The sequence below is a fragment of the Prenolepis imparis genome, unplaced genomic scaffold (genome assembly GCF_030444845.1).
Source record: "Prenolepis imparis isolate NDT839.2.m4 unplaced genomic scaffold, iyPreImpa1.0 SCAF_2, whole genome shotgun sequence".
NCBI lineage: Eukaryota > Metazoa > Arthropoda > Insecta > Hymenoptera > Formicidae > Prenolepis > Prenolepis imparis.
In genome coordinates, this window is record NW_028141160.1 from 2,092,821 (window position 1) to 2,108,538 (window position 15,718).

Sequence of the window (15,718 nt, forward strand, 5' to 3'; positions counted from 1 at the left end):
CTAACCGTTATATGAGAACTGATAATATGAGGGACTTGCAACTGGGCCGTTTGCGTATAGATACCCGGTGCGCCGTCACTTGCGCGTGTCTTAGCACGAGACACTACCGTGTCTTTTGATTGGTTGTGGAAGTTTTTAATTATTTTTCCCATATTTGCGCGCGGGCGCCACTGAAAATCCCTTCAAAAATTACAATTTTACATTACAGAAAAGTTATCGGAATCTTGCCTTGAAATCTAAATAAAACTGTGTAACTTTGTTTTGCACTGAAAGCATAAAAAAATGGGATAAATCTTGTTTTACGTGAAAAATTGCAAGCCCATATGGAACTGTGCAATTATATCCTCAATTTATATATCTCATCAATTTATCAATTTTTATTTTTTTATTTATTAAAAAATAACTCGAGTAACTAAACTTTTATTCTTTACTTAACAATTTTTTAATAATAATATGTGTAAGCAATATCTAATTGTAAGATTTTGTGAAGATTAATTTTTCATAGGATCGTGATCTTGACAACATATAATAAAATAAATTTAGTTTGATTATTTATAAATGTAAATAAAATATAAGCTATTCGAATATAAAAAATAGTTATAATTTATGGAAATAAAATAAATCAAATTGTATATATATGTTTATCTGATTGTGAGATTGTTTTCTTATTTTTAAATGCTGAATCTATTCCTAAAGTATGTCCTATATATTAAGATGTACTTCATATACTTCTTCACTCACTTATATTAACATTTTAATATTTTGATGTTTTTATACAAAGTAGAGTCTCTTTAAATTTGGCCTCGTTAATTTACGTACCCCTCCGCGCGTGCTTTCACGAATATTTAATATTATGTTTCCCTTGTGTCAGATAGATTACATGACGGTAGGTAGATAATGTAGTTTTGTATGCGCAAATGCCTTCATACAATTACATGACGATTGAGTAACTCGCATTGTGGAGGTAATATCTGTTAATTTTTGTTTTTCAAGAATTTTCCGTTTTTATCTTGCCAGAGCAGAGGGCCAAAATTAACGAGATTTTATTGTATATTGATATACAGTTGTATATAAGTTTGTAACATTTTCTCGAATAATAATAAAAAGTAAAACTTCTTCTGATTAATTTCGATTTGTATAGTATAGGCAAGAATAATATGTTATCGCAATTATATGGAGCCTCTTAATCAAAGGTTTGAAATTCAAATGCAAATCAGTTTATCGTTATCGTAATGTATCTAACAAATTAAAACCATCGAAAATATAATTACAATATTTATTCGTTTATGTTCACAATTAATAAGAAAATTTTCAATATCGACAATTTTGAAAGTCAGTCATCAATTGTCGCTGGTAGTTACTCCTGATTATTCAAGAAAAAATCTATCGTCAATGTTCACTAGTATCATGGACGGTCCTCGTGTTTCTACAGTATGTTTAAAGCCGCCACAGGCTAGATCTATATGGTGTCGATGTTGATCCTACAACAATCAAATAAAAATGTCAGACTGAATTTAAAAATAGTATCCTGCTAGAAAAATATTCAAAATATGGATTTGTTAGGAAATAAATGAGCTTAAAAACTTATACATTTTTGTACCAGGGAGCCGATTTCCCTGAGCAATGCAACAGTTAAGATATTTTTTTTCTTATTTCTCAATGTTTATCTTTAACGTCCGTTATTTTGTAACACTTTTTTTGTAATTCAATTTTGGTTTTTTGGGTTGTTAAGAGAAATGTTCATGCTTTAATTTGAGCTTTGTTTCATTTCAATACGATGATTTTTTGCTGAGTTATCGCTATTCAAAGATGTTACAAAATTGTGCTAAAGTTTGATGACCCGTTTTTTTTGCGGGTGAGTATACAGGGTGTATCAGAGCGACTATATCAGCAGTTTTTTGAGGAAGCTATGCATTTTCCTGAAAAATGTTTCATCAAAAGTTGTAAGGCTCTAACAAGTAAAGGTACCCAACTGTCACTCACGGATTTTAATGAAACTTTGCACACTTGTAAAACTATGCAAAATAATAGACACGTATTGTTTTTTATGTGCGGAGAAGCGATTTTAAGGGCAGAAACAACCCCTTGTATATATGGGATGGTTTTCACGTTATAAATACATTCTTGACAATTTTTTTGAAAACTGTGGTATTATGGGGTTTGCGGGGTCGCAGAATTCGAATCTGTCATTATAATTTAAAAATACAAAATGGCTGATTAAATATAACGCCCATACTTTGTGAGTACTTTGTGGCGAAAAGCATATTTTTTCTTATTTGTAGTATTATTGGTCGACAATTTTTAAAGGTACATGAAGTGTCTTGTTAAACAAGTTATTTAGAATTAATTTTTATTAAATTTAACAGTGCATACAATAATAGTTTCTTCAATAACAATTAGTATATTGAATTTAATTCATTAATTGTTTCTTTTGTTTTATCCCTACTACTTGTGGTATAGTCTGCCCTTAAAATCGCTTCTCCGCACATAAAAAAAAATACGTGTCTATTATTTTGCATAGTTTTACAAATGTGCAAAGTTTCATTAAAATCCGTGAGTGACAGTTGGGTACCTTTCCTTGTAAGTGACGCATTATATAGTAGTATTTTCATGACTTTGAGTAGCATTGTCAAGGTCACATAAAGAGCACCTTGAAATTTAAAAATGGAAACCCTCATTTTTTTATTGCATATTCGTGTAGCTTACCTCGAGAGCTTTCCAAAACACTATAATAAAATACTTTTACATTAAGTACTCTTTGAGTTACGAGACTTGAAGTTTACAGTATTTTAATATAAAATACAAAATATCTTGTGAAATATTCAGTTTTCGGTAATCTTACCTTAATACTTTTATGCACAGAATAATGAGACCAATCATTTGGTGTAAAGAAAACACATGATTATTTTCAAGAGAATATATGTAGCTGCTGGTTGCAAATTACTTTTTTTTTTAAAGCAACTATGTGTTTTCTTTAACACCAATTGATAAGCTACACGAATATGCAATAAAAAAAGAGGGTTTCCATTAAAAAATTTCAAGGTGATCTTCATGTGGCCTTGACAACGCTATTCAAGGTCATAATAATACTACTATATAATGCGTCACTTAGAACCCTACAACTTTTGTATGAAACATTTTTCACGAAAATGCGTAGTTTCTTCAAAAAACTGCTGATACGGTCACTCTGATATACTTTGTATATGTATATAGGGTGTCTCAAAACTCAATTGATCTTTCAGGGGCAGAGGATTCCTGGGATTATTTGGAGACGATTTTTCCTTAGCGAAAATGTCGAGACACCAATAATTTTCGAATTATAAGCGATTGAAAATAAAGGGTTTTTCGCAAACTAAGCCTTATAGAAATAAAATATTAGCAAATCCACATTCTTCAATTAATTTCAAGTAGAGTTCACTTTAATAGAATTTTAATTTAAGGCTTAGTTATAAAAATACAAAATGATAACAAAAATTGGGAACATGCAAAAAATGATGGTCTCCTTCGACATTTTCGCTGAGGAAAAATCGTCTCCAAATGATCTCAGGAATCTGCCCCTGAAAGGTCAATTATGAATTTTGGCACACCCTGTATATACGAGCTGTATCCGGAAAGTAATGTGAATGAGATTGTTACGTTTCCTAGGGTGTGGGCAGTGGTGAGATAAAGTCATTTAAGGTAAGGTGCCAGGTTAGAACCTTTATATGATAGGACCCTTTCCAATTGCGTTTAGTCCCTCTCAGTGGTGAAACGTTCGTTATTGACACCCTGTTAAAAACTTCGTCGCAAAAAAATATAAGCAGAATAATGCAAACGAATTTGAAGCAACGGTACGCGAGAAAATTCTATGTGAAAATATAGTCCTAGTGCATCGGAAACATTGCCATGTTTTTGATGTGGACGGGTGTTCCAAGCATTGTTCCCGAGCGTTGTTCATTTTCCACAGTTTCTCGCCCATCCTTGAAAGCTTTGTGCCACCGATAGACTTGCGCTGACGATAGGATAACCTGCCCATACGCTTTCTTCAACATTTTGAGAGGTTCCAATGCACTTAGGCGTTACTAGGCAGTACGCAATATACGCTCCAGCGCAAAATTTGGGGGGGGGGCGCAACATTTTGATAGGCGCCAATAATTTTTCAGTGTCCAAACACATAAAACTTGACCGCTCGGTCCACTTCTACCTAGTTCGATGTCGTCCGATGAACTAATTACAAATGCTACAGAAATTTAAAGTAGAGTTTTTTATATAATTGATGTAGCTCTAAATTCTTTGGAAGAACGATTCGATCAACTTAATTGTCACAGTCACGCTTTCAAATTTCTGTATGATAAATGCTTCTGATATTACTTTAAATCAATGTAAAACTTTGGAATCGAAACTTTATAACAAAAATACAAATTGTTCTGATATAAATGCTATTGAATTATTTGACGAGATAAATTTATATAAAACATTTTCAGATTTACAACAAAACATCTCACAATTCCCAATTAATATTTTAAATAAATTAGCTCGAAATGGTTTACTGGAAATATTTCCCAATTTAACAATAGCTTTTCAGATATTATTAATTATGCCGATATCTGTGGCAACTGGTGAAGCAAGTTTTTCAAAATTAATTAATCAAAAATTATTTAAGAAGTACAATGTCGCAGACCCATTTATCCAATTTAGCAATCCTATCAATCGAAAATGAATTGGTCAACAACCTCGATTACAAAGATATCATAGAAATATTCGCAAAGACTAAAGCCACAAAACATGATTTCTAAATTGCCTTTTTTTCTCATTTTTACAAAATACATTATTAAAAAATAAGATACAAAATATATTCTATTAATACCTTTAACAATATTAAAATAAATATAAAAATATTAGGTGTACAACTTTGCTTCCGCCGTTTTCCTATAGATAGCTTTAGCGGTAAGTAGTGGTCGAAATAAATAGATCATAGACGTCATGCAATAAACTTGGGCATCTGTCAACATAACCCCATAGAAACATTAGTCGATTTGTGTCTGCATCATAAAGTTATTCTCGATTGAAAATGTCAGTTTACGAGCCAAATTCTCGTCATTTGCGGGAGGTTTTAATTTTCTGCTTCAATATGAAGAAATCTGCGGCTGAGGCTCATCGAATGCTCTCAAATACTTATGGTGAGGCCGCTATTAGTGAAAGAACGTGTCGTGAGTGGTTTCAACGCTTCAAGAACGGTGATTTTCACGTCGAAGACCGGCATAGCGGTGGAAGAGACAAGGTTTTCGAAGATGCAGAATTGGAGGCATTACTTAATGAAGACTCGAGTCAAAGTCAAGAAGAATTGGCACGATCATTGGAAGTGACTCAACAAGCAATTTCAAAACGCCTCAAAGACATGGGAATGATTCAGAAGCAAGGAAATTGGGTGCCGTACGAGTTGAAACCGAGAGATGTTGAACGGCGTTTGTTTGCTTGTGAACAGTTGCTTGAAAGACGGAAGGGATTTCTGCATCGCATTGTGACTGGGGACGAAAAATGGGTTCATTACGATAACCCCAAGCGCAGAAAATCATGGGGATATCCCGGCCATGCTTCCACGTCGACGGCCAAACCGAATAACCTCCCGCAAATGACGAGAATTTGGCTCGTAAACTGACATTTTCAATCGAGAATAACTTTATGATGCAGACACAAATCGACTAATGTTTCTATGGGGTTATGTTGACAGATGCCCAAGTTTATTGCATGACGTCTATGATCTATTTATTTCGACCACTACTTACCGCTAAAGCTATCTATAGGAAAACGGCGGAAGCAAAGTTGTACATCTAATAAAATTTAAATTTAAAAAATAAAAAATATAAATAAAAATTTTAAAACAAAAAATTAAAAAAAATTAAAAACATAAAAGACAAAAAAACAGAACCATCATCCTGCTACGTCCTTGGTTCTGGGTAGCGCTAAAAGCAGGAATTTTTGAAACTATTTTTTATTTACTTTTGCAGCTTTGCACTAGCGCGCGAACAAATCCTAGCGTAGGGGCGCCTAAGAGAGTCATAACGCCTCCCTACCCATTTTCACGCAAAATTTTTTGCGTACACATTTATTGCGTACTGTAACTTATTTGCAATTTTCTCGCGACGAGATGTTTTAATAACAGGATATTACAATAACAAACGTTTCGATATTGAGAGGGATTAAATGTGACTGAAAAGGGTCCTATCGTATATCTGGCACCTTACCCTAAATGACTGTCCCACTGCACCCTACGCAAAAGCCTTAAGGAGCATAACAATCTCATTCTTATCACTTTCCGGATACACTATGTATACGTATACAGAGTGTTTTTTTTAAGTGTTACAAACTTATATCTCGGAAACAAAGCATTTTAGAGAAAAATGTTTCATACAAAAGTTTTGTGACTTTGAAGGGGACATAAGATGGTGTCATTGATTTGACTTTAGATAGTCGTTTGAAGATCACATGAAGGTCACCTTTAATTTCTTAAATGGAAACTCCATTTTTCAATTCATTCTTGTAGTTTATCTCAAGAGCTTCTCAAAACACTACAATAAAATATTTTTTTATTAAGAACAGAAGCCATAAAACTTTTGTATAAATATAATATTTTTCTCTAAAATGCTTTGTATAACCGAGATATAAGTTTGTAACACTTTAAAAAACTCACCTATATAATATACAGGGTGATTAAAAATTAATTGTGTGATAAAAGATGGAACCAATATACAAGTATTTTAAGTATAGGAATCATGGGTCGGCAAAGTTTCATTACGGCGTGACGGTCATTTAATTGAATTGTCTGTGATACAGCAACATAGTTCGTTTTCCTCTCGTTTGTTTACCTCTCAAGGTGCTTGCAAGGTTTTTTTTCATTCTTCTCATTTTTATTTTTTAGTCAAGCTGTAGTGATCACGTTGTCAATCGAATTGTGCTACTGACAGTGAGGAACGAGTAGCTAAATTGCTCCATAGCTGTGACTTTTGTCGAAACTTTGAAGATTTATTGTAAACATGTCAAATTGATGAGATTGAGAAAATCATTGTATCGCAGGTGTTGTGACGATTCAATTAATCCCATCATGCCCATCATGCCGTGATGAAACTTCGCCGACCCATGGTTCCTATACTTAAACTGCTTGTATTTTGGTTCCTTATTCTTTCATCACATAAATTTATGGCATTTAGCTTTTATCATCTTATATATACAATATATATAGATATACATCAAGATCATGACTTTGAGTAATCTCCAAATGATTTTAGCCATCGCTCATTTCTATTAAAAAGTTATAAATAAATAAAAGTTTATGCAAAAGAAACTTTAAATATAGATTGATAATAAAAGAATTTAATACACTAGATTCAGTTTATAAGGATATTACTACACATACTAAACATGCACGTATGCATGCACATATGCACACATGCACATACGCACATACGCACACATGCACGCACACATGCATATACATGCACTTTCAACAAATCTTTATATAAGATGTTTAAAAACTAAAAATATTAAAAAATTAGATATATAAACAGAAAAAGAGTTCTACATAGATTAATTTGATCCATTTGAATCATGAACATTATTCAAATAGTCTATCTCTCTGTAAGTTGTGTGTATAATAATATTAGTTGCCAGAGATTTCATGATTACTGACGCTAGATAAAAGATCGCCATTTGCACAATCAAACAGATGACTCTTTATTTAACGCTCGTGATTGTCCAAACTTTAAACCTTTATATTTAAAAAACTAATTTTTTATAACAAAATATGACATGTACTTTAATTATTTTGTTTTTTGAACTTTTATACAGCAATCTTATTATTCTCGAACAAACGAACAAACACACACACACGCACACACGCACACGCACACATGCGCACGCACTGTTTTGTTATCGTAATTTAAATAAAAAAATAAAACAAAAACAAAAAACCATAAACAACAGCATATCATTTTTGTACATTTTCTTATAATTGCGTAAACTTGACATCTCTTTTTTATCTTTTCTTAAAAAGTTAATTTATATAATATATATATTTTAGTTTTTTAATAATTATATAAACTTTATTTTACGTTGAAAGCACTGGAAATGTGGTTGAATCTCGTTTTGCATAAAAGAACTCATATGAAACTCATATAATTATAATAACTTTTATTTTGCAATAAAAGCACTGGACAATGTGAAATGGGCTTTGTTTTGCATAGAGAATTGTAAACTTATATGGGGTCTCTTTTCTTTGCATATACTTTTCACTTTCAATATTTGAGATTTTGAACAGGTTTTATTAAAATATGTTTTTCTGTATATAGTGTAAATATTAATATTTATTTAATTGTATAACTAATAATTGAATTTTTTATCAAGTTCGCTTTCCTTTGATATAGATTCTTATTTGTTAATAACTTCTTAAATAAATAACAAGCGACAGTTTTTGAAAGTTACTCGGTGCTTAACAACATATATCAAAGTTAAAATTATTGGTTCTAATTTTATTCTTGATATATTTACCAAATACTTCTTCATATATCGGTTAATGACAAGTTTATCGAATTAATTTTGAAAATTAAGAGTTGTTTTAATTCTATTACGAATTAAAATTATTATGATTTTAATAAATAAAATTGTGTTTGTTATTTTTAATTTTAACACTCCATATTGTAAACAAGTTAGCAAATATTTTGTGTTAATTTATAAAAGAGAATGAGAGAATATTAGAAAGGGTTTTTGGGTTTGAACCGCGTAGACTTTTTGTTTGATTCCAACGTTTCGTAAACATTTTAGCTCAATTCATCAGAAAGAAACAGCCTGATACTGAACCAGTGTTGCCAATTTCAGGTCGCGCAACACGGATCGGCGCGCTGGCGCCAAATTAAAATGTAAAAATGTAAATATGCGGATTGGAAGTGATGTTTTTAGAAACTTAAATTTAAATTATAATTTTTACAAATTTTGAAACATATATTTTAGAATTAGATATATTAGAAAACCATAAGTATGAATTAATTAAATTAATCATATTAGAATACATAGAAGTTAAGTTAAAATACGAAGCTAAAATTCTTTCTCTGAAAGTGCACGAAAATTTTGTTAGACATACATGTACACAAACCATTTCGTTTAAGGGACAGTAGATTATATGAATAAATATTGTATTTTACGATTTTCATGATTTTATATATTTGTTTTCTCTTGTTTTTTATCATTATCTCTTATTTATTCAAATAATAATATTATAATGTATTTTATTTTTGTCAAAAATCCCATTTGACTTAAAGATTTCGTTGAATATAATCTTAATGTGTTTGAAATTCCTGCTTTTTGGTCATTGGGGCGGGGCCTAACTCTCGCAATATATCGAATCAATGTTGGATTCTTTCTTTAGCATTGTCCATATAGGAAAAGTGGGGGTAACTGGCAGTCCATATTTATATAGTCAAAGATGTATAGTAAACAGGTCGAAAGAGGGGGGAAGGTGTTGGGGAAAAGGGAAAAAAGTGGGGGATTTGGCCAGCCAATCAAGGCGTTATTTAAAAATGGCGCTAACCAAATCTCCCACCTCTTCTCCTTTTCCCCGCCAACATACCCTCTTTTCCCGATCCGTTCATTATACATATAAAGAAAGACTCGAGAAGGAACAGTTCAGTATCATGCTGTTCCTCTCTGATGAAGTAAGTTGAAATGTTCACAAAATGTTGGAATCAAATAAAAAGTCTACGCGTTCAAATCCGAAAATCAATTCTAATATTGATGTACATCGCGAAAGCCTCTAAAAAATATATAATATATATCAGAATGAGAGAGAGAGAGCGAGAGAGAAAGAGAGAGAGAGAGAGAGAGAGAGAGAGAGAGAGAGAGAGAGAGAGAGAGAGAGAGAGAGAGAGAGAGAGAGAGAGAGAGAGAGAGAGAGAGAGAGAGAGAGAGAGAGAGAGAGAGAGAGAGAGAGAGAGAGATGTGTAAACTAGACTGCTAACTCCTTATGTACATATGACTCGACTTCTTATGTACTAACAATAAGTAACTATGCATTGACACATATATAGGCTGGATTCCATATGTGTGCGTGCATGTGTATAGTACACGTTACGTATACTATATGTACATGCGCAGAAAGAGAGTTTTTCTGCACAGAATGAGATATTTTGGTATATACTTTCTGCGATCATTTTACATAACCGAAATTGAGGGAGTTAGCAGTCTAGTTTATATATGTATAAATGTCTGTGATAGAAACAATGTTTTTTTTCTTGAATATTCAACCTGCCCAAAACAGTCGAGATTGTTAAAAAAACTGTTCATTGATCACTTTTTCTTAGTGAGCATTCATTTAGGGGAGCGCTTTAAAACTTGCAAAATTTGATGATTTTTAAGAAGCCATATCTCGACTTAGAGACGTCGTAGAACAATGTTTCTGGGCGCATTTTAACGAGTGAAGCCTCAACTTTAAAGTGGGTAAGGTAGCATTATTCGTCTCATCGAACTGTTTTTCGTGTGAAGCTTAAAAGCAGATGGCGAAAAAACTCAAGAAATTTCTTGACCTTGTCCATGGAAAAAGCAGGGATAGAATCATAAATGCCACCACATTGGTTTTGAAGTAGGAACCCTTCCCTTTAAAATGCCGCAAGAAACATTGCTTTATCATGCCTAGGAGCCGAGTTATCGCATTTCAAAGTCACCCCTGCATTTTGCAAGATTTTTAGCAAAACCGCCGGCATTTGTGTTATCCAATATGCACCACGGGGAGGTTGCTCGGTCGGATTTTGCACATCATGTGTACGGTGTATGTATACGTCTGTAAAACGACTCTACGGTTCGTCACTCCCGCAGTAGTTAACGACTCCACCCGCCCCCCCCACACACTTAACATTGACGTACACATATACCATACACATGATGTGCAAAATCCGAGCATCCTCCCCGTGGTGCACATTGGATAACGCGAATGCCGGCAGTATTGCTAAAAATCTTGCAAAATGCAGGGGTGACTTTGAAATGCGATAACTCGGCTCGTAGGCATGATAGAGCAATGTTTATTGCGGCATTTTAAAGGGAAGGGTTCCTACTTCAAACCCAATGTGGTGGCATTTATGGTTCCATCCCTGCTTTTTCCATGGACAACTACAAGATCAAGAAATTTCCTTCGAGTTTTTTCGCCATCTGATTTTAAGCCTCACACGAAAAACAGTTCGATGAGACGAATAATGCTACTTTATCCACTTTAAAGTTGAGGGTCACCCGTTAAAATGCGCCCAGAAACATTGTTCTACGACCTCTCTAAACCGAGATATGGCTTCTTAAAAATCATCAAATTTTGCAAGTTTTAAAGCGTTCCCCTAATTGTTTTGCGTAGTATATTTATAATAAAGTTGTTTTTCGAATATAATAAATAAAATTAAACAGAAAAAGAAAAAAGGGATACAATAGAAGAAATTGCATGTATTTTTTAGAAAACATCATTCTTTTTTATCTATTGTACCGACCAGCATGTGAAACAGCCACCATCTCTATAGGTAGAGATCCTCTTCGTTTGACAAGCCCTTCGGGAACAGGATCACGCTTTCCTATTTCCCTTTTCCATTTGAGCCATGTGTCATTGTCATTTCCATCAACGGATTCCCCGGTGAACATTTCCGGGCCTCCACTACTTCGTCTTTTTAAAATCTTCTTACGATTTCGCGATTTGTTATTTACGCTATTTCTACTGAACATGTCGTGGCGTAATTCGGATATGTCTGCTGGTACTGACCCTCGTCTCGGGGAAAACATTCCAGAAACGTTGCTGTCAAATAGTTTACTAATGCCATTGTTGTTGCTGTTATTAGTGTTATTGTTGTCATTATTATTGTTGATTGAAAAGCTTTCACGATCGCCTAAAACAATTCAATGCAGAATTATGTTATATGTTTATTTTATAATATTATTAATAAAAAATAATTGTAAATGTAGCTCGTAACAATTTGGTAAAATTAATAAGGGTTTAAATTAAATGTATTCTAATAGATTTGATACATAAGATACAAATATTCAAGACGATACGTTTCGACACTCACTTGTGTCTTTTCTCAATCGTTGGAAAAAAAATTTAATGTGTTACAATTTGTTCATGTTCTTCGTATTATTTAGCGGTTGTAGTCGGAAATTATTTAGTCAATATTAGAATCGCAGTAGCACTCGCATATTTAAAACTTTATCTTTGTCTGTGTGCATGTTGTTCTATAATGTGATCTTACTAAATGTTTTACATGTCTTGAATATTTGTATATTATATATCAAATCTATTAGAATACCATTTAATTTAATCTTCAACTACTATTGCTCGTCAATAAAGCCTTGCTGTACCCTTATTAATAAAAACTACTTACTAGTTAAAGTCAAGACATTTCCAGAAAGATTTCCCAGTGTAATATTTTGCGGAAGACTAGCTCTTCTTAGGGCCAAAAAATTGTTTTCTCGAGGTCCTAAAGCGAGCCGATTACAACCTCCTCCGACTATGAGATAAAGAAAAGAATATATTTTTATAATATGTTTTATATAAGCAGAAATATTATAAATTAATAATTTGATTTTTCTCTTTAATGAAAACGTGAAGTTATAAACTGAATAAATGATTATATTTGGAATAATAAGTTTTCAAATAAATATTAAAAATGTTTGATATTTGAAAATGACAAATAATATACAGAGATAATATACAGTCAGACAGTCTAAGTAGCTTAGTAATAAGAGTAATAGCTCAGAAAGCAAAAGATTAATGGTCAATCTATAATGTGCTTTTTGCGTTTTGTTTCGTGTTCTTTGCCCTTTGCACGACGATGTTTCTTTTCTTTCTGTTGCCTGAGATAAAAGTGGACGAACTCTGGATTGTCAGTAAAATAGAGCACAAAGAAGCAAGAAAGCAAGAGAGCGAAGAGCATATTGTAGATCAGGCTTAAGATTTAGACACTTGTCTTTTGATCTTGTCTTGACTTGAATATTTTTTTCTTAGTGTGTTTAAATATTTTTTGCTTATATTTCTATACATATACATATATATATTTCTCCGAATGGTATGACAAAACAATATCTCAAATTAAAATTTTTTAAATAATTATTTTGGTATTAATATAATGATTAGAAGAAATATATTCCGTGCACAAAATAGTATTTCAAAAAAAGGAATTTATATTTTTACAATACTTATAAAAAATATTATGCTTTGTTAACCTCGTTTTATTTGTCGATTTTTGTTCTTTATTGTATATATTGAAAATTATATCATTGTTTTATTTTTATTATTGTCTTAATAAATCTTGTATTATAGTATTATATAAAGTTTATAATTATAATCTATTTACATCTCTCGACTATGTATTTGATTGCTTTCCTACAATGGAATATAAGTCATACATTGTATGATACAATGTTATACAGTGTCGACTTGTAGCTGAAACGCTGCTTAGCTTTTTTAATTCACCGCCAGAGTGCAGGATGGTCACTTTACATAGCTTACATTAGCTTTTTTAAAGTTTAAAATTTTTCAAGTTTAAAAAAATTTTTTTAAAAGTTACCTCTCCTACTAAAATATCTCTGTAAAAAACTCTTTCTGTAAAAAAACACTGTAAAAAAATATACTAAATATAAAACAAATTGGTATGCATAAAATGACAGAACGATAACACAGTCAAATACAGAATTTTAGCATAGTGTACGATTATGCCGACTTGTATCATAGTTGAAAGCACTGGGTTATACACAGTATCGCCTGTGTATATTACTAGAAAGCACCCTTTGTATTTAAAGCATTGATTTAGATGCATCAAATACAAATAAAATATGTATACCTTGATGTGAATGTCTAGTGATGTCTGTTGGTACAGATCCACGTCTACAACTTTGATCAATTCTGGTAGGTGCGGAAGTTGGCGTAAAATCGTCGAGTTTCGATAAAAGACCAACCGGAGCTGATCCGCGTCTTCTTGCCCATCCCTGAAAATTCAGTATTACAAAAAATATTGATAGAAAATAAAATGGATATGGATATAATATAACAGACGGAAATATTAAAGGACGGAACAATAACAAAAAAATAATAAATTTGATTTTACAGGCATTTTTTCAATATTCTAAAAAATTTATGGTTAAAAATATATCTGCATTATACGAGGTGCGTTTTTAAAGTAAGATTTGTTTTAAAATAAAAAAAAGATCTTAACATATAAAAATAATGTATTATAGCTAAAAAATTTCTACAAGCTTACTTTAATTTTCCACATAATCATCATTGACTTCCATCCATTTTTGATATCGTTTCAACAGCTTCCTAATTCCATTGTCGTAAAAGTCCCTCGCCTGTGTCTTGAACCAGTTAGTAATGCCGTTCTTTAGTTCGCCGTTACTAACTGATTCAAGACACTGGCGGCAGACTTTTAAAACAATGGAATTAGAAAGCTGTTGAAACGATATCAAAAATGGGTGGAAATCAATGATGATTACATGGAAAAAAAAGAATAAGCTTGTAGAAATTTTTTGGTTATAATAAATTATTTTTATATGTTAGATCTTTTTTTATTTCAAAACGGACCTTATTTTAAAAATGCGCCTCGTTAACAGTAAAAAAAAAATTTTTTTTTAAATTACCTTGATTTTTTTAGAATAGAACTATTTTTTAATAGAACTAATAATATTGTGTCAACAAACTCTATATCATATATATATATATATATATATATATATATATATATATATATATATATATGTATATATATATGTTCTATGCGATGATCAAAGTAACTATTTTGGTTTTTCTTCAAAAATATTTAATATTTCTTTTTCTCTAAAAATTGTTAAAGAGCAATGTGTTTATAAATGTGTGATGATGCAGGAAGATATGATGCAGTATTTTAAGCTCAAGTATTATTTTTTTCAATCCTATGTAAATTATTAACACAATTAGAATTTGAGATGAGTCGAAATGTGTCTTCTGTTATTTTCTACAAGCTATACTGTGAAACGCTTGGTAAACTCTTATTTACAGCTGCTCCCTCTCTTTCTATTTCTCCCATTATGGAAAAAAATAAAAATTACATAATATATTAGAAGCTATTTAAACGCTTTCAAATCCTGAAATTAAAAATTTTGAGCTTGTCATTTAGAGTAAAAATTTCAATTTTTTTTTAGGAAATTGAGCGAATGTTGAACTCAGCTTTTTCATCCTCTCTATCTTAAAAAAAAAAAAAAAGAATATTAAATTTAACTCGGTAGCAGAATTAATAGCTACTTAAGAACTTATATAAATCTATATTTTAAGTTTAAATTTTTGAGCTCCTTAACAAGAAAGTATTTAAACAACTAACTAGCTAAAAAAAAGTAATAGCAAAAACATTAAAACTTGTCCTACTTTGTACGCAGTGTAAAACTTCTAACAATAAACTTAATATCTAACAATAAACTATCAAAACTACAAAACTATCAAACTACAAAAAATCTAACAATAAACTAAAATATTAATATAGAAATTACAATTTGGCAGAAAAATCATCTCACATATTTTCAAAACACAAGAAAAAACTATATATATTTCAAACATATTAAATATTTTATTTTTCTATTAATTATTTTTTCTTAATTTAGGAGGTCGTAAAATATATAAATAGAAATTTTTGAACTGCAATTTCTTATCACACAGAAAAATTATCCCACACGAGGTAATAATATAACATTAAAAAAA

The 15,718-nt window shown here is 31.4% G+C and overlaps 1 protein-coding gene across 6 annotated transcripts in view; it reads right to left on the reverse strand.

Annotated features, from left to right (window-relative positions):
- Positions 1-15,718, reverse strand: part of LOC145945589 (uncharacterized) — a 169,132-nt gene that overhangs the window by 13,337 nt on the left and 140,077 nt on the right. For 5 of the 6 annotated variants that reach the window (XM_083054675.1, XM_083054670.1, XM_083054650.1 and 2 more), the window contains 3 exons: positions 13,833-13,977; positions 12,375-12,500; positions 11,493-11,882 (listed from right to left, as the gene is read on the reverse strand). In XM_083054675.1, coding sequence (XP_082910801.1) covers positions 11,493-11,882; positions 12,375-12,500; positions 13,833-13,977 — 661 coding nt within the window. Of the gene's footprint in view, positions 1-726; positions 1,482-11,492; positions 11,883-12,374; positions 12,501-13,832; positions 13,978-15,718 lie in introns of those variants that run through there. The other variant, XM_083054667.1, reaches the window with a different exon arrangement.